Source organism: Dipodomys ordii, unplaced genomic scaffold (genome assembly GCF_000151885.1).
Source record: "Dipodomys ordii isolate 6190 unplaced genomic scaffold, Dord_2.0 Scaffold102, whole genome shotgun sequence".
NCBI classification, from domain to species: domain Eukaryota; kingdom Metazoa; phylum Chordata; class Mammalia; order Rodentia; family Heteromyidae; genus Dipodomys; species Dipodomys ordii.
In genome coordinates, this window is record NW_012267318.1 from 5636243 (window position 1) to 5657897 (window position 21655).

At 40.9% G+C, this 21655-nt stretch overlaps 1 protein-coding gene across 1 annotated transcript in view; it reads left to right on the top strand.

Annotated features, from left to right (window-relative positions):
* The window catches only part of Fry (furry homolog (Drosophila)), a 291396-nt gene that overhangs the window by 247433 nt on the left and 22308 nt on the right, over positions 1-21655 (top strand). The window contains exons 52-58 of the mRNA XM_013027318.1: positions 3554-3754; positions 4332-4493; positions 8328-8494; positions 10238-10427; positions 11493-11642; positions 12931-13029; positions 15579-15662. Coding sequence (XP_012882772.1) covers positions 3554-3754; positions 4332-4493; positions 8328-8494; positions 10238-10427; positions 11493-11642; positions 12931-13029; positions 15579-15662 — 1053 coding nt within the window. The remainder of the gene's footprint in view (positions 1-3553; positions 3755-4331; positions 4494-8327; positions 8495-10237; positions 10428-11492; positions 11643-12930; positions 13030-15578; positions 15663-21655) is intronic.

The window sequence follows — 21655 nt, forward strand, 5'->3', positions numbered from 1 at the left end:
CACACACACACACACACACACACACAATCTGAAGCCTGAAGCTAATGATATACCATATTTGTTTTTAATGAAATCTTTTTGTTTTCTAAAAATTGGAAAATATCTCCATATGGTGACTAGATAAATTTTCATCTAAACCAAGGCTTTTAAGAGTAAAAAAGGGTGCTAATAATAATGAATACCCGGATATAATTGGCATAAACCAGGGTCAGCCTTAGAAAATTGACTCATAATCACTCTATGGCTGTCATATCAGAAACAACTCCAGGAAGTTTCATTTGGGGGAACATACTTGATCACATACACTCCTTCAACAATACCTTTTGGATTAGGGGTATGGCTTAGTGGTAGAATGCATCCTTAGCCTGCATAAAGCCCTGGCTTCCATCCTTAGTACCACCCATAAGATAATTCTTTTTTAACATTTCTATTTGAATATTTCTAACCTTTCTAGAGTATTTGTTAATAAATGTCTATCCCAGTATAAGTCCTGTGTGCTACATTTTAGCTTGATAACCATATGTACACTCTGCCTTGAAGAGTCAGCCATCCTTTACATTTTCTCACATAGTAACTGCCATTCTCAGTAAAGCACTATTTGACTTTTAACTTTTTATGAATAAAAATGCAAATCTGACATTTGGGGAAAGGCAGGATGGAGGGTGGCTGCATCAGGGGTGTGTCCCTGTGCCATGCACCAAAGCCTGGCCTATGACTTCATCAACATGGACTTTTTTGAGGTGTGCTCAGGATTGAACCAGGCCTCACATATGTTCTAACCATGCACCACCACCACCCCAGCCCCTGTCATCGTGGACTTGAAACTAGAGTGATATTATCTACACTAGCTCAGGCAAGTTAACCAGGGACAGTTTGGATGTCTTTGCCTCCAACAAGGCTGTTATATTTTCAACCAGAACAGATCTTATTCCTGCAAGAACTGCTTTCCCTGTCTCCCTGTCATCATGCTCAATGAGCACTCACTAGAGCTTCCTCCAAGTCAACAGTAGCAACCATCTGTGTCCTTCACAATGTCCTCATACCCTAGACATCTATGTTGTTTGGGAGTTTTGTGACTGTGCCTTTAGATCATTGTAAGAGAAAACTGTTGCTTAAGAGCTAATGCAACCCATCAGTTCATTTAGTACAAGGATATCTATTTTGTGACTTTGCATATTTCTCGCAGTGATTTTTTTCCATTCTTGTATGTCTTTTTTATCTTTTTTCCTTTCTTCACATATTGAATTTTCCTTTTTTCCAAAGACTTCTTACTTTTACATATTTTTCTATTTTTCTACTGTAAGTTATTTATAAAAATCAATGTAGCAATTAGTCTTTTCCACCATTAAAAAAAAAGTGATTACTGGGGCTGGGAAGGTGGCTCAGTGGTAGAGCGCTTGCCTTGCATGCCTGAGGCCCTGGGTTCGATTCCTCAGCACCACATAAGCAGAAAGAAAAAAGCCGGAAGTGTGGCTCAAGTGGTAGAGCGCTAGCCTTGAGCTGAAGAGCTGAGGGACAGGCCCAGGCCCAGAGTTCAGGCCCCACGACCGGACCCAAAAAAAAAAAAAAGTGATTACTTATCACAGCAAACAGAGGTAAAATCAAACACAAGTTGAATGTCCCTTAACCAAAATACTTATAACCATTTCAGATTTAGGAATTTTTTTTTCTTTCAGATTTGGTTTTTCTTTTGTTTCAAATTTTGGATTTTTGCATACACAATGAGATAACTTAGAGATAGGCCCCAAATATCAACACAAACTTCCTATATGCTTTATACATATGCATAACCCCTGGAGGTAATTCTCTACAGTATTTTTAGGTATTCTGTGTTCTGACTGTCAACTGATCGTATGAGATCCAGTGTGAAATTTTCCACTTGAGACATGATTGTATTTCAGATGGTTTGAATTTGGGAGACTTCAGACTTTGAAATGCAGAAACCTGAAGTCAAGCTATAGATAAAGATGAGACAGCAGATACAGATGATGAAGTCTTCTAGGTCTGCTGGCCTTGTGATCAAATGCCCTGATAGCTGTCATGATGGGGAGGAGTAATGATAACCTTGGTACTATCCAGAATAACATGTTTAGGATTCTTACCTATTCCCTTCACCACCAACAGCTAAAACAGACTTTAGAAAAGCTAAGCAGCTGATACCACAGATCTGTGATAACAGTAAGTGTTTTATTAGGAACCAAAAACAATAGACTGAAACCAGAAGAAAAGGAACAAGTGTAATACTAAATTTAACCATCATTCCCATTTCTCATATTATTACACTGTTCACTGAATTCTCATCAAGAAAGTTACCTTATTTCAGTCAATCATTATGCTGTGCTTCAAATTACCAAAAAAAAAAAAATGAACAGTGCATCAGTGGCTCATGCCTGTAATTCTAACTACTCAGATCAGCGTATCTGACTATCTGAGATCTGAGTATCAAGGTTTGAAAACAGCCCAGGCAGAAAAGTCCGAAACTCTTACTTCTTAACCAGCCAAAATCCAGAAGTGCTACTGTGGCTCAAGTGGTAGAGTACCATCCTTGGGGAAAAAAAAAACCTAAACAAGAGTGTGGGACCCTGAGTTTAAGCCCCCCAGTCTCAATACTGGCACAGACACAAAATGATAAATGAAAGATTGTAGAGCTAGATTTTATTCAAATTGTGTTTTTCTTTAGGTTAAAATTTGCTTATCAGTGAAATGAATAATACCCCTTTCCTTTATTTCTTTCCTAACAGAGAAAAAACCCAAATTCAATTTTACAAAAAAAAAATTATACTAAGCAACTTTGTTTAGTGTCTGATGAAGTATAGAGAAAGAAACCAAGAGCTTTAACACTTACATGGCCATTTCAACCAGTGGTCAGTAAATCAGAATGTATAATTGGGCAATAATCTTTCTTTCAGGAAATTAACTAGTTTCTAGTTTGGGACAATTATTTTAAAAAACAAGTCTAAAGCAAAAGCAAAGCCATGGCTGCTCTGGCCTATGCATAGTGCATGATCTGTCAACTTTGCCCCATTCTCTGACAGTCTTTGAACTCTGCATTTTATCTGTGATAATCGCTGTGGCCGAACCGGCTGGAATGTTTACCTAATGCTCTTCCACTTCATAGCCAAAGGATTCCGGAATGTGCTGCAAGCATAGTTCCGACATGTCTTTCCTTCCAAAAACTACTAAACAAGGCTGGTGGGGGAAGGGAGAGACCATACTTCTTTTTTGTTTTGGTATTAGAATTTTCTTTCTTGAAGATTTTGGAAAGCACATATCATATCTAGGGTTAACAAAAATCAACTTTAAAAAACAAAACAATACATAATATCCAGCATGCCAAAGAAAAGGAGGCAATCACTTCTACCTCTGACTTAACACACATCTAGAGGGCAAGAGTCTGCTTTTGTGTCTTTTCACATCAGGTAAAGTACAAGTGTGGATACCCCAGCAGATGAGGGCTTGAGAGTTGATGTGGATCAGATTTGTTTCTAAACTGGCTGTGTGAAAGCTATGCTGGAGAATCAGGGTGTAAAAGCTGGCTGTGCTATGATTTCAGGGGGAGAGCATGGACAATTTCAACTGGGGCGTGCGCAGGCGTTCTCTGGACAGCCTGGACAAGTGCGACATGCAGACTCTGGAGGAACGCCAGCTCTCAGGAAGTACTCCCAGCCTCAATCAAATGAACCACGAGGATTCTGATGAATCCTCCGAGGAGGAAGACCTCACCACTAGCCAGATCCTGGAGCACTCAGACCTAGTAAGTAGCAACTCTCCCACTGGAGGAACTGGGAGCCCTGGTTTCTGTAATCAGGGAAGGATTTCTGAATCTAGTTCCAGCTAAAGAAACTTGAAACCTGTCACCATTGCTAAACTAAAATCTCAGCTGTCAGGTGGTGCTGGATTCTAAGTAGATTCTTCTCTGGAGGTGACAGATAAAAACAATTGCTGGCGTCCATGTGTTATACTCTGAAAGCTTTCCAGTCTTGGTCCATGTTGTACGTCCAGTAAAGCCTTCCAGCCTTACTTTTCCCCAAATTGTTATGATGCCGGTATTTTCTTTTTAACTTCTCGAGTAGCTAACGCTTTAGGAAATATGATAGTTATTTTAATGAGGTTCTCTGACAATGCAGCAACTGGTGTTTTAAGGATACCAGATTAATACTAGATTACCTGCCGCTATGTCCAATAATGGTGACATATGGAAGTTAGGAAATTAAAACCTGCCAGCTAGCAACCAGAGAACAACAGCGTGAGGTCTTATGAAAGGAACAGTTAGAGCTCCTAAAGAATGGGGCACTCACATACTATTTTATTTCCCTTGCTTTTGTGAACAGATCATGACCCTCTCGCCCTCGGAGGAGACCAATCCCATGGAACTGCTGGCCACTGCATGCGACTCCACCCCCGCCGACCCTCATTCCTTTAACACCAGAATGGCTAGCTTTGATGCTGCTTTGCCTGATATGAATAATCTGCAGATTTCAGAGAGTTCAAAGGTGAGATTTGGGGCAATTATGACAGTTTCCTTAAGGAAAAAAGTAGTTTTCATTTTCTGAGAACTAGAGAAAAGGAGCTTAAAAGTAGAAGGACTTTTTTTTTTAACTGTCTGGTTAATGAAATAATTGAAGCTTGTGCATCTGAACTCATGGCTTCACGTTGTTTTACACTGCCTAATTCAAGAAGCCATCTACTTGGCTGAAAGAACTGAAGTACTTGGTAAAATAAGAGGCTTTGCATGAACCCTGCTGATGGAGGTCAAAACAAAGTGGCATATGTCTACGATTGATCACTGTGGCTGAGGAAATGCTCTCTGTCTTGGCTTTTATGAAACAATATGCTAAGGAAGGTGTGGGTGGGAGGGCCTGTATTTGGGGAAAATTTTTTCTTATGTAGGAACCAATTATACAATTTGTCCATTGATTCAGTGCTAGCCTTTTGGCATGCTATAGGAATTTCTTAGTGTCAATCACAGTACTATGTGAAAGCTCTCCTAGTGAGACTCTCCAAGTAGGAAAGTTAACTAATGAATATAATGTCCTCTTTTGAAAAAGCTAACAAAGTTGGGAATGCGGCTTAGCATTAGAGTGCTTGGCTAGCATGCATGAAGCCCTGGGTTTGATTTCTTACAACCACATAAGCAGAAAAAGCCACAAGTGGTGCTGCAGCTCAAGTGGTAGAGTGCTAGCCTTGAGCAAAAGAAGCTCAGGGAGAGTGCCCAGGCACTGAGTCAAGCAAACACACACATACACACAAAAAGATTCATTTTATCATAATTTCCAGAAAATTTGCTGTCTATAAAGCCATCTTCTTGTTAATTTCTCCTATGAAACTTCTATGCCTGTTAATATAGAATTTTATGTCCTATTAAAAATCCCAAAATAATCTGTTGCTATTAGGATAAAATCTTCTTTAGCCTGAGTTTGATTGTGTAACTCCAAAAGAGAAAATAGGAAAAAATTATAGAAATATATTTCTTCAGATACTTCTAAAGACAAACTACAATACTCTCTAATCTACATTATTTTACAAGGTGTTATTAGAAAAACAAACAGCTGAGAGTGAGAAAAACCTACATGCAACCACCAAAGAGCAATTGCCTAAAAATGCAGAAGCTTAAATAAATATTTTTGAGGTGGGCACTGATGGGTCACATCTGTAATCCTAGCTACTCAAGAGGCTGAGATATTCCAGTGGCTGGTGGCTCACACCTGTTATCCTAGCTATTCAGGAGACTGAGATCTGAGGATCGTGGTTCAAAGCCAGCCTGAGCAAGGAAAATCCAGGAGACTCTTATCTCCAATTAACCACCAGAAAACCGGAGGTGGTGGTGCTATGGCTCAAATGGTAGAGTGCTTGCCTTGAGCTTAAGAACTCAGGGACAGTGCCCAGGCCCAGAGTTCAAGCCCCATAACTGATTTAAAAAAAAAAAGGCTGAGATATGAGGATTATAGCTCAAAGCCAGCCTGCACAAACAAATCTGAGAAACATAGTACCTCAACCAGCCAAAAGCCAGGAAATAGAAGTTTGGGTCAAAAAAGCCAAGCAAGAGTGTAAAGCCCTGACTTCAAGATTTGGTACTGGCACACACACCTTTCTCTCTCTCTCTCTCTCCTCTCTCTCTCTCTCCCCTCTCTCCTCTCTCTCTCTCTCTCTCTCTCTCTCCCCCCCTCTCTCTCTCTTCTCTCTCTCTTCTACCCCCCTTGAATGGGACTGTAATCAGGACTCTTAGATTAGGCAGAGTCCTTTTTTAGCCAAAAAGGAAAAAAGAAAACTTTTGTTCAATGTTAAAATATCAGAATCCTAAAGGCTAAAAAATTAAATTTCACGCTAGGTGCCAGTAATTCATGTCTATAAATACTCCTAGCTACTCAGGGGGCTGAGACCTAAGGATTGTGATTCAAAACTAGCTTGGGCAGGAAAGTCCATAAGACTCTTGGGTTTTTGTTTTATAGTTATAGGCTATAACCCAGGGCCCCATGTATGCTAGAAATCAATCTACCACTAGAACTATACCTCCCCCAAGCCTTTTTCTTTATATATTCTTTATATTCTTGTTTTTGAAACAGTCTTGATTATTTTGCCTATGCTGGCTTTGAACTTTCCATCTGCCTCCCTCCACTTGAAGAGTAGCTGGAATTAACAAGCATGTAACATCATGCCCAGCTGGTTGTGTCTCATTTTCCTATTTTTTTCATGAGCTAGGTTTCTGTGGTGTTTGATATGTTTTTATGCTAAAGGGGGGGAGGTGCTTTTATGAGAACTCAGCCCTATCTGAATAAATTCATGTGCACTAATAACTGGAATAGTCTTCCCAGAAACCAGTATCATTGAACAGCAAAGCAGATGCAACAGTTATAAGCAGTTCCTTCTAACACATGCGGTAACCTGTTCTTCTAATATATCTTCATGCTAATTAACGTTCTTGTTAATTTACCCCTATGAAATATAGATTCAAAATGCCATAAACTAAATGGGTGGCTACATGTTAACCTGTAATAAAACTCTAATTCATACACATTTTGTTTTTTTAAAAAAAATGACTCAAACATGTACGTGTATATTTCCTCTCCTGTTATGTGTAACCCAGTTGCCTTCCTTCCTCTCATAAAGAACAATCGGTTCTCCAGCTAATTTCCCCCTGGCCCAAGTTCAAGCCCAGCCTCTTTGTCCATTTTACTGGTTACGTCTCTTTCCTGCCTGTTACTGACCCCTGTTCTGTCTGCCCTGGAGTTGTTTCCTGTCCCCACTCATTCACATGCTATAATAGAGCAAAAGCATGCATGTATTCAGATATGCTATCTTGAAGCCATATGTACATTATATGTGCAAGTGGACATTACAATTTTCAATATAGAAAAGCCTGCTTGGGCACCAATTGCTAATGTTAATACCTATAATCCTAGCTTCTCAGAAGGCTGAGCTTTGAAGATCACAGGTCAAAACTAGACCAGGTAGATAAATCCAATTAATCTTACCTCCAATTAACAGTAAGAAGTGGAGGTGTGGCTCAAGTGGTACAGTGCCAACCCCAACAACAAAAAAAAAAATAGCAAGCCAGGTGCCAATGATTCATGCCTGTAATCGTAGCAACTGAGATCTTGAGGATGTTTATTCAGAGCCAGACCATCGGGGACAAAAGTGCTTGACTTTTATCTCCAATTAACCAGCAAAAACCTGGAAGTGGAGCTGTGGCTTAAGTGATAGCTTTTTTGGCTCAAGGCTAGTGCTCACAGGGATAGTACCCAGGCCCCAGTAACAGTACCAAAAAATTAATTAAAACTGAGCAGGCCTTTGATCACTTGAGCACAGTACTGTTATTTCTTGAGCATTTACTGTACCAGGAACTGGTAATTCTAAATCCTACTTCCTCTGCTTCTAAAACTCAGGTGGCAAGCGTGAGGAGTTCTGAATCCAAAGGCCGTGTTCCTCTTCCTAGCTCCACTCTTATCAACCTCCCGACATTAAGGAGCCTCTTTTCACATGCTCGTCTCTTGGCCCAGGAATTCTCTGCAGACTTTTCCAAGTTTACCATTTATACTCCATAAGCATTGGTTCAATATGATAATTACTAAAAGCCCGTTGGGAGGCCTGAAAAGAGACTGAAAGGAAGATAATGAACACATGGCACTTCCATTTCTGAACCTACTTCTAGCAATCGATTGTGTTGTAACTAGAAAACAAATGTCCATTTCTACCAGTCACTTTCAGTATTTTATTTCTGCTATACATCAACAGGATGTCTTCATTCTCAGTATTGTATTTTCCGCTATAGATCAACAGGATATCTTGTCTGTGTGCTTATGTAGAAGGATTCTTTTCAATCCCTATAGGCTGACACTCTGCAGGAGGAAGAGGACACCACAGTGCACGAGGATGATCTTTCAGGTTCCATCAATGAGCTCCCTGCAGCTTTTGAATGCAGTGACAGCTTCAGTCTGGACATGACTGAGGCAGAGGACAAAAGCAATCGGGGCCTGGACCAGTTTACCCTTGCAAGGTAAGGCCACCCCTGGCAGGAATGAGTTGTGAGAGCATGTGATTGTGCACAGCACATGGTGCAGCCCTCATACAAACCCAAGGGCAGTGCAAACCTACACTGCTGGGGCCTCCTAACAAAGGAGCCCACATCCCTCACTGACAATCCTCCTACCCAGTAAGGGCCTTAGTGAAACCATGAAAGAACGGCCATATAGGCATTTATAAAACAACTTGAAAAGCCAGAAACAAGGGCCTGGAGACATGGGTCAGGCCTTATAAGCTTTGAAGACAGGCAACATTTTGACAACGAGTTGTTTCCATTTTGAGTTAAAAGACACAAACAAGAGACTCTTGCTGGGCACCTGGTTCACTCCTGAGGATCTCGTTTTGAAGCTAGCCTCGGCAGGAAAGTCCATGAGACTCTTACCTCCAATTAACCAACCAAAAGGCTGGGTGCCAGTGGCTCATGCCTGTAATCCTAGCTACTCAGGAGGCTGAGATCTGAGGATCATGGTTTAAACTACCCCAGGCAGAAAAGTCCAGGAGACTCTTATCCCCAATAAATTACCCAGAAAAAGCCAGCCAGAGGGCTGGGAAGGTGACTCAGTGGTAGAGTGCTTGCCTTGCATGCCTGAGGCCCTGGGTTTGATTCCTCACCACCACATAAGAAAAACACCGGAAGTGGCGCTGTGGCTCAAGTGGTAGAGCGCTAGCCTTGAGCTGAAGAGCTGAGGGATAGCGCCCAGGCCCAGAGTTCAGGCCCCATGACCAGACCAAAAAAAGAAAAGAAAAGAAAAGCCAGAGACACTTATCTCTATTTAAACACCAAAAAGCTGGAAGTGGAGGTCTGAGCAAAAAAGCTAACGGACAGTACCAAGGCAGAGGTCAAACTTCAGTGCTGGCAGGTATACACATACCAGAAAATGCTCTTGACATACTACTGTTTTGAGACAAAGTCTCACTATGTAACCCAAACTGGCCTTGGACTCGAGATCCTGCTTTCTTAGCCTTCTGAGTGCTAGGATTACAGGCATGCATCACCATGTCTGGCAATATTACTGTTCTCTTAAGTGGGCGTGTTTCATTCAGCCTTGTCACTGATATCTTTGAAACTAGTGAGCTGTATGAATAGAAAAGGAAACGGAATAATAACGTTCTACCTAAGTTCAGCTACCTAAGTCACAAGTTATAATGCTATAGATTTACTTCAGAGTCAAGATCCTAGAATTCCTCTTCTGAAAGCTGAAAAATGAGAACTAAATATAAATTTCTGACCTGGTTAGATGAAGACTCTGTCATGATGAGTCATAACTGACCCATCGAAGGAAACAGCTGAGACTCCTGGAGAGGAGTTTGACTTTTCACGTTTTCTGTGCCAGTCTCTTATCCTGCATTTCTCTTCTTTCATTTCTTCACCTTCTCCCCTTCATATCCTGATCATTTATTCATCTCCAGTCCTTCTCCATAAGGGACAAGTTAGAAGAAACAAAACATTCAGTATAATTCATTCATAGTAGGGAAAAACGAAGAGGAAATGAAATGCAAGTACATGGGAACAAATGTTTCCTTTGTTGGGGTATGGAGACCCTTGCGGATGGCTAAAAGGAGTGCCAGGTCTGAGAAATAGAGCAATCTCCTAGAATCAAAAAGTATCTCAGATCTCTGAAGCAAGCCAAATCCCCACAACCCCTTTGAGGAGAATTCGTACAGCCAGGCAAAAGATGACCTCACTTCCTGACACACTGGTTTGCATGTTTTCCAGCTTTGGAGAAGGTGACAGGGGAGTGTCTCCCCCTCCCTCGCCTTTCTTCTCTGCCATCCTTGCTGCCTTTCAGCCTGCAGCCTGTGACGATGCTGAAGAGGCCTGGCGCAGCCACATCAACCAGCTCATGTGTGACTCCGATGGCTCCTGCGCCGTCTACACCTTTCATGTGTTCTCCTCTCTGTTTAAGGTACAGGGGTCATCAGATGACTTTAGAGAAAAGGGTAGCTTTAGGTTTCAAAATAGGGTGCTGTTTCATTTAAGAATTATCCTGTTATCTAGATGTCCCTAAATTCCTCTAGCTACAATTTCTTCTATTCACCCCTCTCAGGGTGGCAATAAACACAGCAGATTTTAGGTGTGCTGATACGGAATACCTTGAACATCTCCCACTGTAGCATATATGGCCTTTCTTATCTTGGGTGACCATGGCATCAGGACCATTAAAGTTCTTACCTCCCTCACACACCCCCAGTCTTCCCTGAGAACCTATGCCATCAATATTTTTTTTGGTTGGTTGTGAGGCTTGAACTCAGAGCCTGGGCACTGTCCCTGTACTCTTTTGCTCAAGGTTAGCACTCTACTATTTTGAGCCACAGCTCTATTTCTGGTATCTGAGTGGTTAGTTGGAGATAAAGGAGTCTCAGAGGGACTTTTCTTGCTAGGCTGGCTTTAAACCTTGGTCCTCAGATCTCAACCTTCTGAGTAGCTAGGATTACAGGTGTGAGCCACCACATCCTGGCTCCATTAAATATTTTGATAAAGATTTTAAAACATAATGAGGCACTGGTGACTTAGAACTGAAATCCTAGCTACTAAGGAGGCTGAGATCTAAGGATCACAGGTTGAAGCCAGTCTGGGAAGGCAAGTCTGAGAGTTTATTCTCCAGTTAACCAGCAAAAAGCTGGAAGTGGGGCTGTGAAATAATAGGGCACTATCCTTGAACAAAAAAGCAAAGTACCAGGCCTTGAGTTCAAGCCTCAGTACTGGCACACACAAACAAAAGATTTTAAAACATGTTTTCTATTAGTAAGGATGTTTTAAAATGCTAAAAGACTGGATTTTGAGGGTTTTTTTTTACCACAATAGCAATAGATATGTGAGATAATGGACAATGTTCATAGCTATATTTATCCACTCCACAATCTATATTTCAAATCAATTTTAAAGTCCCACCACTATCCCCAAAAAAAGTTTTCTCTGGTGCCTAAGTTAAACTTGACCTTTGCAAATGATTGCTAATCCTGCCCTACAGAATATTCAGAAAAGGTTCTGCTTCCTGACCTGTGATGCAGCCAGTTACCTTGGAGACAACCTCCGGGGAATTGGATCTAAATTTGTCAGCTCTTCCCAGATGCTCACCTCCTGCTCTGAATGTCCTACGCTGTTTGTGGATGCTGAGACCGTGAGTATCTCAGCCCTGCTGTGGCAGCAAAGGGCCTGCCACTGCCCAGCTGGGCAGTGTCACTAAAACCACTACACAATACACTGTTTCTGTAATGGTTTTAAAGACATCTTCTTCAGTGTTGGGAGAAGTGTCATGTTGGTATGACTTCCAAAGTCCTGTGGGTCTGCAGGGCCATCCATGTACATTGCTATCCCAGGCCAAGCCATTTCAGAGAATCAGGGGTAAAAAAAAAGTCTAGCTCTGTTGTCCATCCATATCCTTGGCATATTTTTTTTTCTGATCCTGGGGCCTGAACTCAGGCCTGGCCACTGTCCCTGAGCTTCTTTTGCTCAGCTATTTGAGTAGTTAATTGGAGATAAGAGTCTTACAGAGTTTCCTGCCCAATATGGCTTCAAACCATGATCCTCAGATCTCAGCCTCCAGAGTAGCTAGCTCCTTTTTAATGATTCTGATTTTGTAGCTGTACCTGTGGTTGCATAACTTTCCCTCATACCCAGCTGGCTAGCCTGATGGGTATCTACAGCCAACTTGCTCTCCTTTTCCTGTACCCATCTCAAACCAGCCCAAACCATGAATGATGAGGGACTAGAGGATGATTAAGACAATTTCAGACTGATTGAATTATGATTTTATAAGCACAACTATAACTTTGCAAAACTGACAAGCTTTTTGAGGGCAGGGTTACAGCCCTATCATGTTGGCAAAATAAACTGAGGAGGTTCAGAACCAATGAGGATATGCCTTGGACATTTTTAAAAGACAGGATCTTGCTATGTGGTCAAGCTGGTTGAGAACTCTTACCAAGGGCTGAGATATAGGCTTGTTCCACCATGCCTTGATATTTACAGTCCCTATAGAGTCCATCTTTCCAAAAACACAATTGCTGGTTTTGCTGCCTTGCAACAAGGAATACAGCAGAACTAATTCTCCCTGTGATTTCAAATCAAGGTTAAATACAAAGTCAGTTTGAAAGCCTCCATGGAGGTCTGCTCTCATACTACATGGAATATTACTGGACTTTGGGTTTTTCATGGAATTCTTGGGAAGTCTTGTCTGTCTATACTAATATAAAAACATGTTTTGCTAGGCTTGGATTCGCAAGCTAGTGTTATCAAGTCCAAGTACAGCTGGTAGTAAATTAGGTAGTGCATTTTTTATTAAGATGCATGGTTCTTCTGCTCCCATTTACCTAATTTCTAAAACCATTTTTCCACATGTGTAGCCACATCTTCATGTGAAGTAGTTCCTTAGTTGTTTTAATACAAATTATTTTCCTGTCTTTAAGCTCCTGTCTTGTGGACTTCTGGACAAGCTCAAGTTCAGTGTCTTAGAATTGCAAGAATATTTGGATACCTACAACAACAGAAAAGAGGCCACTCTCTCAGTAAGCTTGTGTTTCATTCAGATAAAAACCAAATGAGGGGGCTGGGAAAGTGGCTCAGTGGTAGAGCACTTGCCTTGCATGCTCAAGGCCCTGGGTTCGATTCCTCAGCACCACATAAGCAAAAAGAAAAAAGCCGGACGTGGCGCTGTGGCTCAAGTGGTAGAGCGCTAGCTTTGAGCTCAAGAGCTGAGGGACAGTGCCCAGGCCCAGAGTTCAGGCCCCATGACCGGACCCAAAAAAAAAAAAACAAATGAGCCCAACCATGATGAATGTTTGGAAGATGCTACGAAATAACCTAAAATGAGTTCTGCAGAGAGAAGGCAGACGGCACCTTTTCCTCTGTTGGAATTACAGTTCCTATTTAGAGGTGGCAGAACTGCCTAGATGTAGCGAGACTATATATAATTAGCTCCCTAATGTCTGTAAACAAGTAATCAGAGTTTATCTTTTGTGTCTGCTTCATAAGTTTTTTTCAATGTTACAACTTTTCTTTCATGAGAGATATGAATTTATTGTTTACTTCCCCACCCAAAACTCTTAAAGGTAATCTCCATCTTCTTGCCCTCTTAACTGCTCTAGGTAGCTGCTTCTCCCTGTAGCTTCTCTGGGCCTTGGCTCTTGCTCCCTTCTCTTCCCTCATAGATCTAAGTGGTAAAATGTTAGGAGGTCTAGCTATCCTTGTAAACCTCTGTTTTCTGAAAGATGAAGGCCTAGAAAATTTGGTGGTTCAATGGTAATTTGCTTGGCAAATGGATTTTCAAGTCACATGGAGTTGGGTTCAAATCATAGCTCAGTTACTGAGCTTGAATATGTTATTTACCTTCTCTAGTCTCAGACTCATCATCTGTGAGCCAGTGCAGAATTGTAAGGATGTACAAGTTATAACAGTCATAGAAGCTATCATATCTGAGTCCATTCTCTGTGCCCAACAGCCTTCTAAGTGTTAAATGTCTTAAATTAAGTCACTGAATGCTGCCAATTCCAGGAAGAATTGCTAAGAGATGCTATTATTATCCTCACTCCCTGAGGGAATGGAGGAGTGTGGTTAGAATGAAGATCAAGATTCCAAGGTTCATATTTTTAACAACACAATAACATAATATTGTCCTGAAAATATCAATAATATCTGAAAACTTCCCAGCACATTGTTATAGTTATTAGGTTTGGGTTTGTTTATTGCAATTGTTGTTATTGATCTATCCAAAAGCAGGAGTTCTGATGTTGCATCCTTTGCAATCTGTTTTCTATTTTTATATCTCTTTGCCTGTCATATATCCCACTTCTCAGTCATCATTCAATAAAAGCAATCCCTTCATTTTGGCTGGTGAACCAAACTAACTTATTAGTTGCAAGGTCCATGTTCACATCTATGTGAATTACCATTCCAAATGCTTAAGATTTACAGAATCTCCATAGTTAAATAGCTGAGCATTGCTGTTATTTCCTTTCTATAAATGAAGACCTGTCCCATAGAAATTGTCTGACCATAAGAGAGAACTAGGTATGTCCCAAGACAAGAATTGCAGTCTGTGAGGAAGTGTCAGTCCCACTCACTAATCTAAACCATGCAAATAGTCTCCAACCATTGATGTATTCATTTTCATTTACACACAAATTAAGAATAGTCTGTGTAGCCAGGTGCTAGTGACTCACGCCTGTAATCCTAGCTACTCAGAAGGCTGAGCTCTGAGGACTGCATTTCAAAGCCAGCCTGGGCAGCAAAGTCCATGAGACTTTTATCGCCAATTAACCACCAGAAAACCAGAAATAGCATTGTACATTGTAACTCAAAGTGCTAGACGCCCAGAGTTCAAACCCCACGACCGACAAAAAAAAAAAAAAAGTCTACTGAAACCTCAAAGCAATATATTGCAATTTTTAATTATTTTTTTGTGCAGGTAATAGAACTTGAACTCAGGGCCTAGGCACTGTCCCTTAGTTTTTCTGCATTTGAGGCTAGTGCTGTACCCTTTGAGCCACAACTCCACTTCAGCTTTTTAAATTTTTTGTTGAACTCTAGGCATTGGAGCTGTCCCTCAACTCTTCAGCTCAAAGATAGTGCTCTACCACTTGAGCCACGGTGCCATTTCTGGTTTTCTGGTGGTTAATTGGTGATAAGAGTCTCACAGACTTTCCTGCCCAAGATAGCTTTGAAACTGCAATCCTCAGTTCTCAGCCTTCTGAGTAGCTAGGATTACAGGCATGAGCCACCCACTTCCAGCTTTATGATGGTAAATTGGAGGTAAGAGTCCCATAAACTCTCTTACCTGAGCTGGCTTCAGAGATCCTCAGATTTCAGCCTTTTGAGTAGCTAGTATTATAGGCGTGAGCCATCAGCATGAAATATTTTTAAGTGATGATCACTGAGCTCAAACAGACATTTAATTTCAGTTCCTCTTTACTGACTTTCAGGAAAGGCTCAAAAGATTAGAGTAAAATTTTACTACCATGAGATAGTTAATTATAAATTCTTCCCAGCAGAGCTTGTGTTGTAAACATTTTTCAAGACATCTCTGAATGTACCTGTTTGTCTCTTTTTCCGACCACAGTGGCTTGCAAATTGTAAAGCAACATTTGCAGGAGGATCACGAGATGGAGTAATTACATGCCAACCAGGAGACTCAGAAGAAAAGGTAATAAGGCCTATTCAAATATATATCTTCTGTGCTCTGACTGTGTTAGTTTTAACCCACCTAAGAAGCATGGAAGCTGAGGAAGGAGGAAGCAGAATGAGGCATTCACATGAAACCAATAAATAGAGTAAGACAGCATGACATTTAAGCCATGCATGACTGTGTGATGAGATTTCAGAGTTCTTTCCCTTTTTTGAAAACTAGAGGTATAAAAATGCACTGTGTAACCAAACTAACTGTCCCCTTAGAAATTCCTTCTTCATGTCAGAATATTAAATTAAATTTCATTATTCTCCACTTAACCACTTCAATGATGAAAATCTCTGTTGACCTTTCAACAATCATTGGAAAATAATTTTCCCATTTAGAATAGCTTTCAGTGTATGCCACCTGGCTGGCAAATGTGTGGCATACTATAAAGGAAATTGGGCAAATGAGTACAAATGGATTACAAGCACCCATTCTACAGTTAGGTATGAAGTGACTCCTATTTGTTTCATATGGTAGATGAAATAGAGAACAACTTACAGAGTGTCTCATCTGGTCAGGGAGACAGACAAAATCAGAGAAGCATAGACTGATAAGTGCCACTGAGAACAGGAAAGAGCAGTAAGCAAAGCATTCTGGGAAGGCTTGTCCACAAGTGTGTTTTCTAGATATTCTCGAGCTCACCTCTAAAAGATGAGTTAGAGTCAGCTGAGTGAAGAAGAGCAAGTGGAGAGCTCATGTAAAGGTCTTGGAGCAGGAAGGAAATGGGCTTTCCTAAGAGCTGAAAAACCAGGAGTGCCAAAAGTGATTTGGAGGAAAGTTGGAGAAATCTGGAGACATTGACAGAAGCCTGCTCATGCAGGACTTCATATGTTGCTTCAAATGCAAAGTTGTAGTGGTGTTGATTGTCAGGCTAAGGCTTTTCAGTTCGATCCACTGTGGAAAGAGACTGAGGGCAAGAGGGGATAAGAAAATGTAGGAAGTTACTGTCAAGTTTAGGCAGAAAGGCATTGGCATTACCTTAGAATTGCCAGTGGGGCTTGAACTCGGCCTGGGTGCTATCCTTGCACTCTTCAGCTCAAGGCAAGAGCTCTACCACTTGAGCCATAGTATCACTTCCGGTTTTCAAGTGGTTTATTGGAAATAAGAGTCTCATGGACTTTCCTGCCCGGGCTGGCTTTGAACTGCCATCCTCAGATCTCAGCCTCCTGAGTAGCTAGGATTACAGGCATGAGCCACCAGCGCCCAACTTTGTAGGACATTTTTATGTTGCATAACTGCCAAAGGATCTGAAATCAGTTTCTCCATTAGAAGCAGGACTTGACTAATAAGGCAACAACCAAGTAAAGGGTTTGAACCCAGTAATTTTTTTCTGAACGCGTTTACAGTCCTGAATAACTGTCTGGAACAGCACTGAGTCTCTTGGTGAGCCGTTTTCATGCTTTTTCTAAACACACCAGAAGAAAATATTATTAACATGTAGTTTGTGCCCTTCTTGATGACACCAATTTCACTGAATGGTTTATGGTGAACTTTTCTGTCCCTTAAGTCATTTAATCCTCTCTGAATGGAAAGCATGAAAGTGTGGTTGAAAAACTAAAGCTTAACCTATCTAAGTTTCTCTGGCTAATGAAATAAAGGTAGAATTATAGTTTGGTTACAAAGTAAGAAATTATAAGGAAAAATGTAAAATCATTGATGAGCAGATGAATGTGCAGCTTCCAGTCACAGTGAACTCTAGCATGTGTGACATGATGCTTTGGGATCATCTAGATAACCTCTGCCATTCACATTCTCCAGAATATGAAGTACTGCCTGGGTTTCAGGGGAAGAGGGTGGTATGTGTGCATGCATGCACATGCTGGTACTGGGGCTTGAACTTAAGGCCTGGGCACTGTCCCTTAGCTTTTTTGTTCAAGGCTGGTGCTCTAGTTTAGCCACAGCTCCACTTGCAGCTTTTTGCCGGTTAATTGGGGATTGTCTGCCCAGGCTGGCTTTGAACTGGAATCCTCAGATCTCTGTCCAGTAAGTAGTTAGGGATACAGGCCTGAGCTACCTTACACCCCTCTAGGTTTCATATTTTATGGCTACCAGTCACACCTACCCCTGATTCCAGCTCAGTCCTTCCACTACAGTACAGTGCTGCTCAAATCCAGTGTAGAAAATAGTTTCCAGGTTTGGAGTACTGCTAGCACCAGCCTAGTTTATAGTATAGTGTATATAGCATATAAAAATAATTAAACATCCATCTTTAATCATCCCTTTGAAATAAAAATTCTTATGAAAATACATTAATACACTCTATATTTTTAGAACCAAATGACTCATTCATTTAGAGCTTTCTGGTTAATCCTATAGGTAAGGGGAAAGTCTAGTTAAGCTAGTCTATTGTCCTAATACACTACTTCTGTTAACTTTTCTGTTTAGTTGTTCCCTTTTTTCCCCTCTTGGTTCTTCATCTTCCTCCATCAAAGATGTCCCTGGTCTTCCTACTCACTTCTAACTGTATTTTCTAACACCTGTATTTTTCTTTCTTAAGTCGTATCACTTAATGGCAGAGATGACCTGAGAAATGCACTGTTAGGCAATCTGAAGGCACTGGGTGGTCCAATGTTATGAGATGCCCATCATATATGTGGGTTTTTGTTGACCAAAACATTATTGTTCAGCACATGACTGAGTTTTGTCCAACTTATTCCTCTCCATCCTTTTTCTCAACCCAAGGATTAAGAAAATTCAATTTAGCTTCTTTTAGTTACATAGGACAACTCAGCATTATAGTAAAGGACTGAAAATATAAAAATGGGAAAGGAAAAAAAACTAATGTTTTTCAAGTTCCATTCACATATAATCTCATCTGATCCTCTCAGTAATCCTATGAAACTGGGGTTTTCATTTTGCAGATAGAATACTAAGGCTTTCCATTTGTTCAAGCTTATTCTTACTTATGGAAGGAAAAAATGAAATACATAATAACTAGAGAATAATTCCCATATAAGAAAAATGTCTTATATGTCAGCTTCCTTCCAGATTTTAGGAATTTGCATAAGTAATGTGAGTCCATAAAACATCTAGAAGTAGTGAGTTCTGGGATTTGTAGGAAAAGAATGACAGGAATGCAAATTTCTAGTCTAATGTTCCCAATGTTTTTGTAAAACCAACCTAATGCTGACCCCACTGTTAGTACTAGCTTGGTGTTTCACATCCTCCTAAGTGGTTCCTGGAAACATGGGTGACCAGAGAACTCAGGCAGCGACCAGTTGTTATGAGGAAGATGCTTTCCACTGTGACTATTCTGGGGTCTGAGACTGATCTAGAAAGCAAATTATATGTCACCAAAAAGAGAGGTTGGAAATTCTAATGTATCAGGAAAGGTTAGGTGGCTTGATGTGGATGTTTAAATTTCTTGATTGCTTAGTGCACCCTGGAAGGAACCTGATCACAGAACCACATACTCTCAAACCACCTGCTCTTTATTCTACCAGCCTGACTAACACACTGCTGAGCCTGAGGCCTGGCTTTTTTTAATCAGAAAGTGAGAACACCTTGGTTCCTATCACAGGTGACAGACAAGGCCAAAAATGATCTATGAGAGCAACCTGGGGAGAAATCTTTACACACAAAAGGCAGGCTTGAGGGACAGGTGCTAGTGGCTCGTACCTGTAATCCTAGCTGCTCAGGAGGCTGAGATCTGAGGATTGTGGTTCAACTCCAACCCAGGCAAGAAACTCTATGAGACTCTGTGGTCTCCAATAAACCACTAGAAAACTGGAAGTGGTGCTGTGGCTCAGGTGGTAGAGTGCTAGCCTTGAGCTGACGAGCTCAGGAACAGCGCCCAGGTCCAGAGTTCAAGCCTCATGACCTGCCCCCAAAAAAAAAAAAGGTAGGCTTAACGAGAAATGAATAGAATGATCTTATAACCAGAGACTTTTGCCAATTAGTATTCCATCCCCAAGGCAAAACTCAACTATATGAAATATAGATAAAAGAGATCAATAAATAACTTACAAATCCACATCTGGATTGATTTGCCAAGAATATGTTTTAAAGAAGTGTGCACCTTGCAGAAAGACTAGTATTTTTTCCTGACTAAACCTAGCAAAGTAAATTCCTAAATAGAAATAACTATCTGTCAGACATTGTACCAGTGTGCTGTCTACTTCCAAGACCTATCCAATCTGATTTTTGCCAGTAGCCAATTTCTCTCTTCCTGCTCCCCCAATTAAAAAAAAAAGCCTCTAGGCCTTGGTCTCTGAGCTTTTCTACTGAAAGCTAGCATTCTATCACTTGAGCTACAGCTCCATTTCCAACTTTTAATGGCTAATTAGAAATAACAGTCTCTATAGACTTTTCCTGCCCAGGCTGACTTTGCACTGTGATCCTCAGAGCTCAGCCTCCTAAGTAGCTAGAATTATAGGCATGAGCCACCAGCACCTGGCAGTTTCTATTCATTCTTAAATGATATAAGTGAGGGTTGCTGGAAGTTGAATATTTTTTAGTTGTTCCTTTAAAAATATTTCAAATATGCTCAAAATAGGATTTCTGGGGTCTCTAAGGGGATCTAACAACATTAGGTTACCTTTCCCAAGCGGCAACAATAGCTACCACTAATTCAGTTGTTCGTATAGACCTCATCTGGCCGTCTTTTGAATTCCTCACACTGACGAGCAAGGTACCAATAATATCACTATGCTTAGATGAATTCTCTTCCTAGAAAACTATTCCTCTAAATGCAGAACAAAAGCTAGGTGAGTTTTTGTTTTGAAACACAGGAAAAAGTATTATCCTTTGCACATGTGAGAAACAGTTCTGTCTATGATAAATGCAAGCATTGCTTGGCTGAGCTTATTTACTAAGGAAGTATGTTTGAGTAGTTTCAAAGCAAGTATTTATGACCTTTGGGAAGTGTATTTTGGGGGAAATTTTGGTACCAGGGTTTGAGCTCAGTGGCTGGAGCTTGTTAAGTGCTACTCTAACACTTGAGCCACGCTTCCAACCTTTTCACTAGTTATTTTGAAGATGGAGTCCTGCAGACTTTTCTACCTGGGCTGGTCTCAAGCTTTGGCCCTCCAGATCTCAACCGCCTGAGTAGGTAGAATTATAGGTGTAAGTATCCAGCTTGGGGGAAGAATTTTTTAATACAAATATGACTGGTAAATTATTTAGGCTTCTTGGTGATTATAATAACAATTCTTCCCGAACAAGGTTCAGCTATACACTAAATAGGAAAGGAAACAAGGCATGTGACATGAACGGGTCACATGAGATCAGTTTCACTCTTTTATATATATTGCCAATATTTTCTCAGCCTATGCCTATCAAGAAGTGAGAAAAATTTCCAGGTACCATAATCCTAGTCACACATAAGGTTGAGATCTGCAGCCTGGGTAGAAAGGTCCCTGAGACTCTTACCTCCAATAACCACCAAAATTTTGTAAATAGAGCTATGGTGCAAGTGGCAAAGCACTAGCCTTGAGAGAAAAAGCTCAGGGACCGCACCGAGGCCCCGAGTTCAAGCTCAGTACCAGCATTAAAAAAATTTTCACTACTTACAACCAGCACTTCTAATTTAGGACTTTAGTTTCCATTGACCTTTCCTTTCCACTAATCAGTGGCTTGTAGGTCAAGGAGTAGTCTCTTGATGACCTTCATTCTTGGCCCTGTAACTACTCAACACAATTCATCTTCCCGGGTCTCCCAAAGTGTCCTCAGAAGATCTAAAGCCATGTCATTTGTCATAAGGGATTGTAGTTGACATATCCATCATCTACAAGGTATTTCTAACCACTTCTTGCTCATTTGGCTAAAATTACATATAGTATCAAATGATTTTTTTTTTGTCAGTTATGGGGCTTGAGCTCTGGGCATGGGCGCTGTCCCTTAGCTCTTCAGCTCTACCACTTGAGCCACAGCGCCATTTCTGGTTTTCTGGTGGACTTTCCTGCCCAGGCTGACTTTGAATTGCAATCCTCAGTTCTCAGCCTCCTGAGTAGCTAGGATTATAG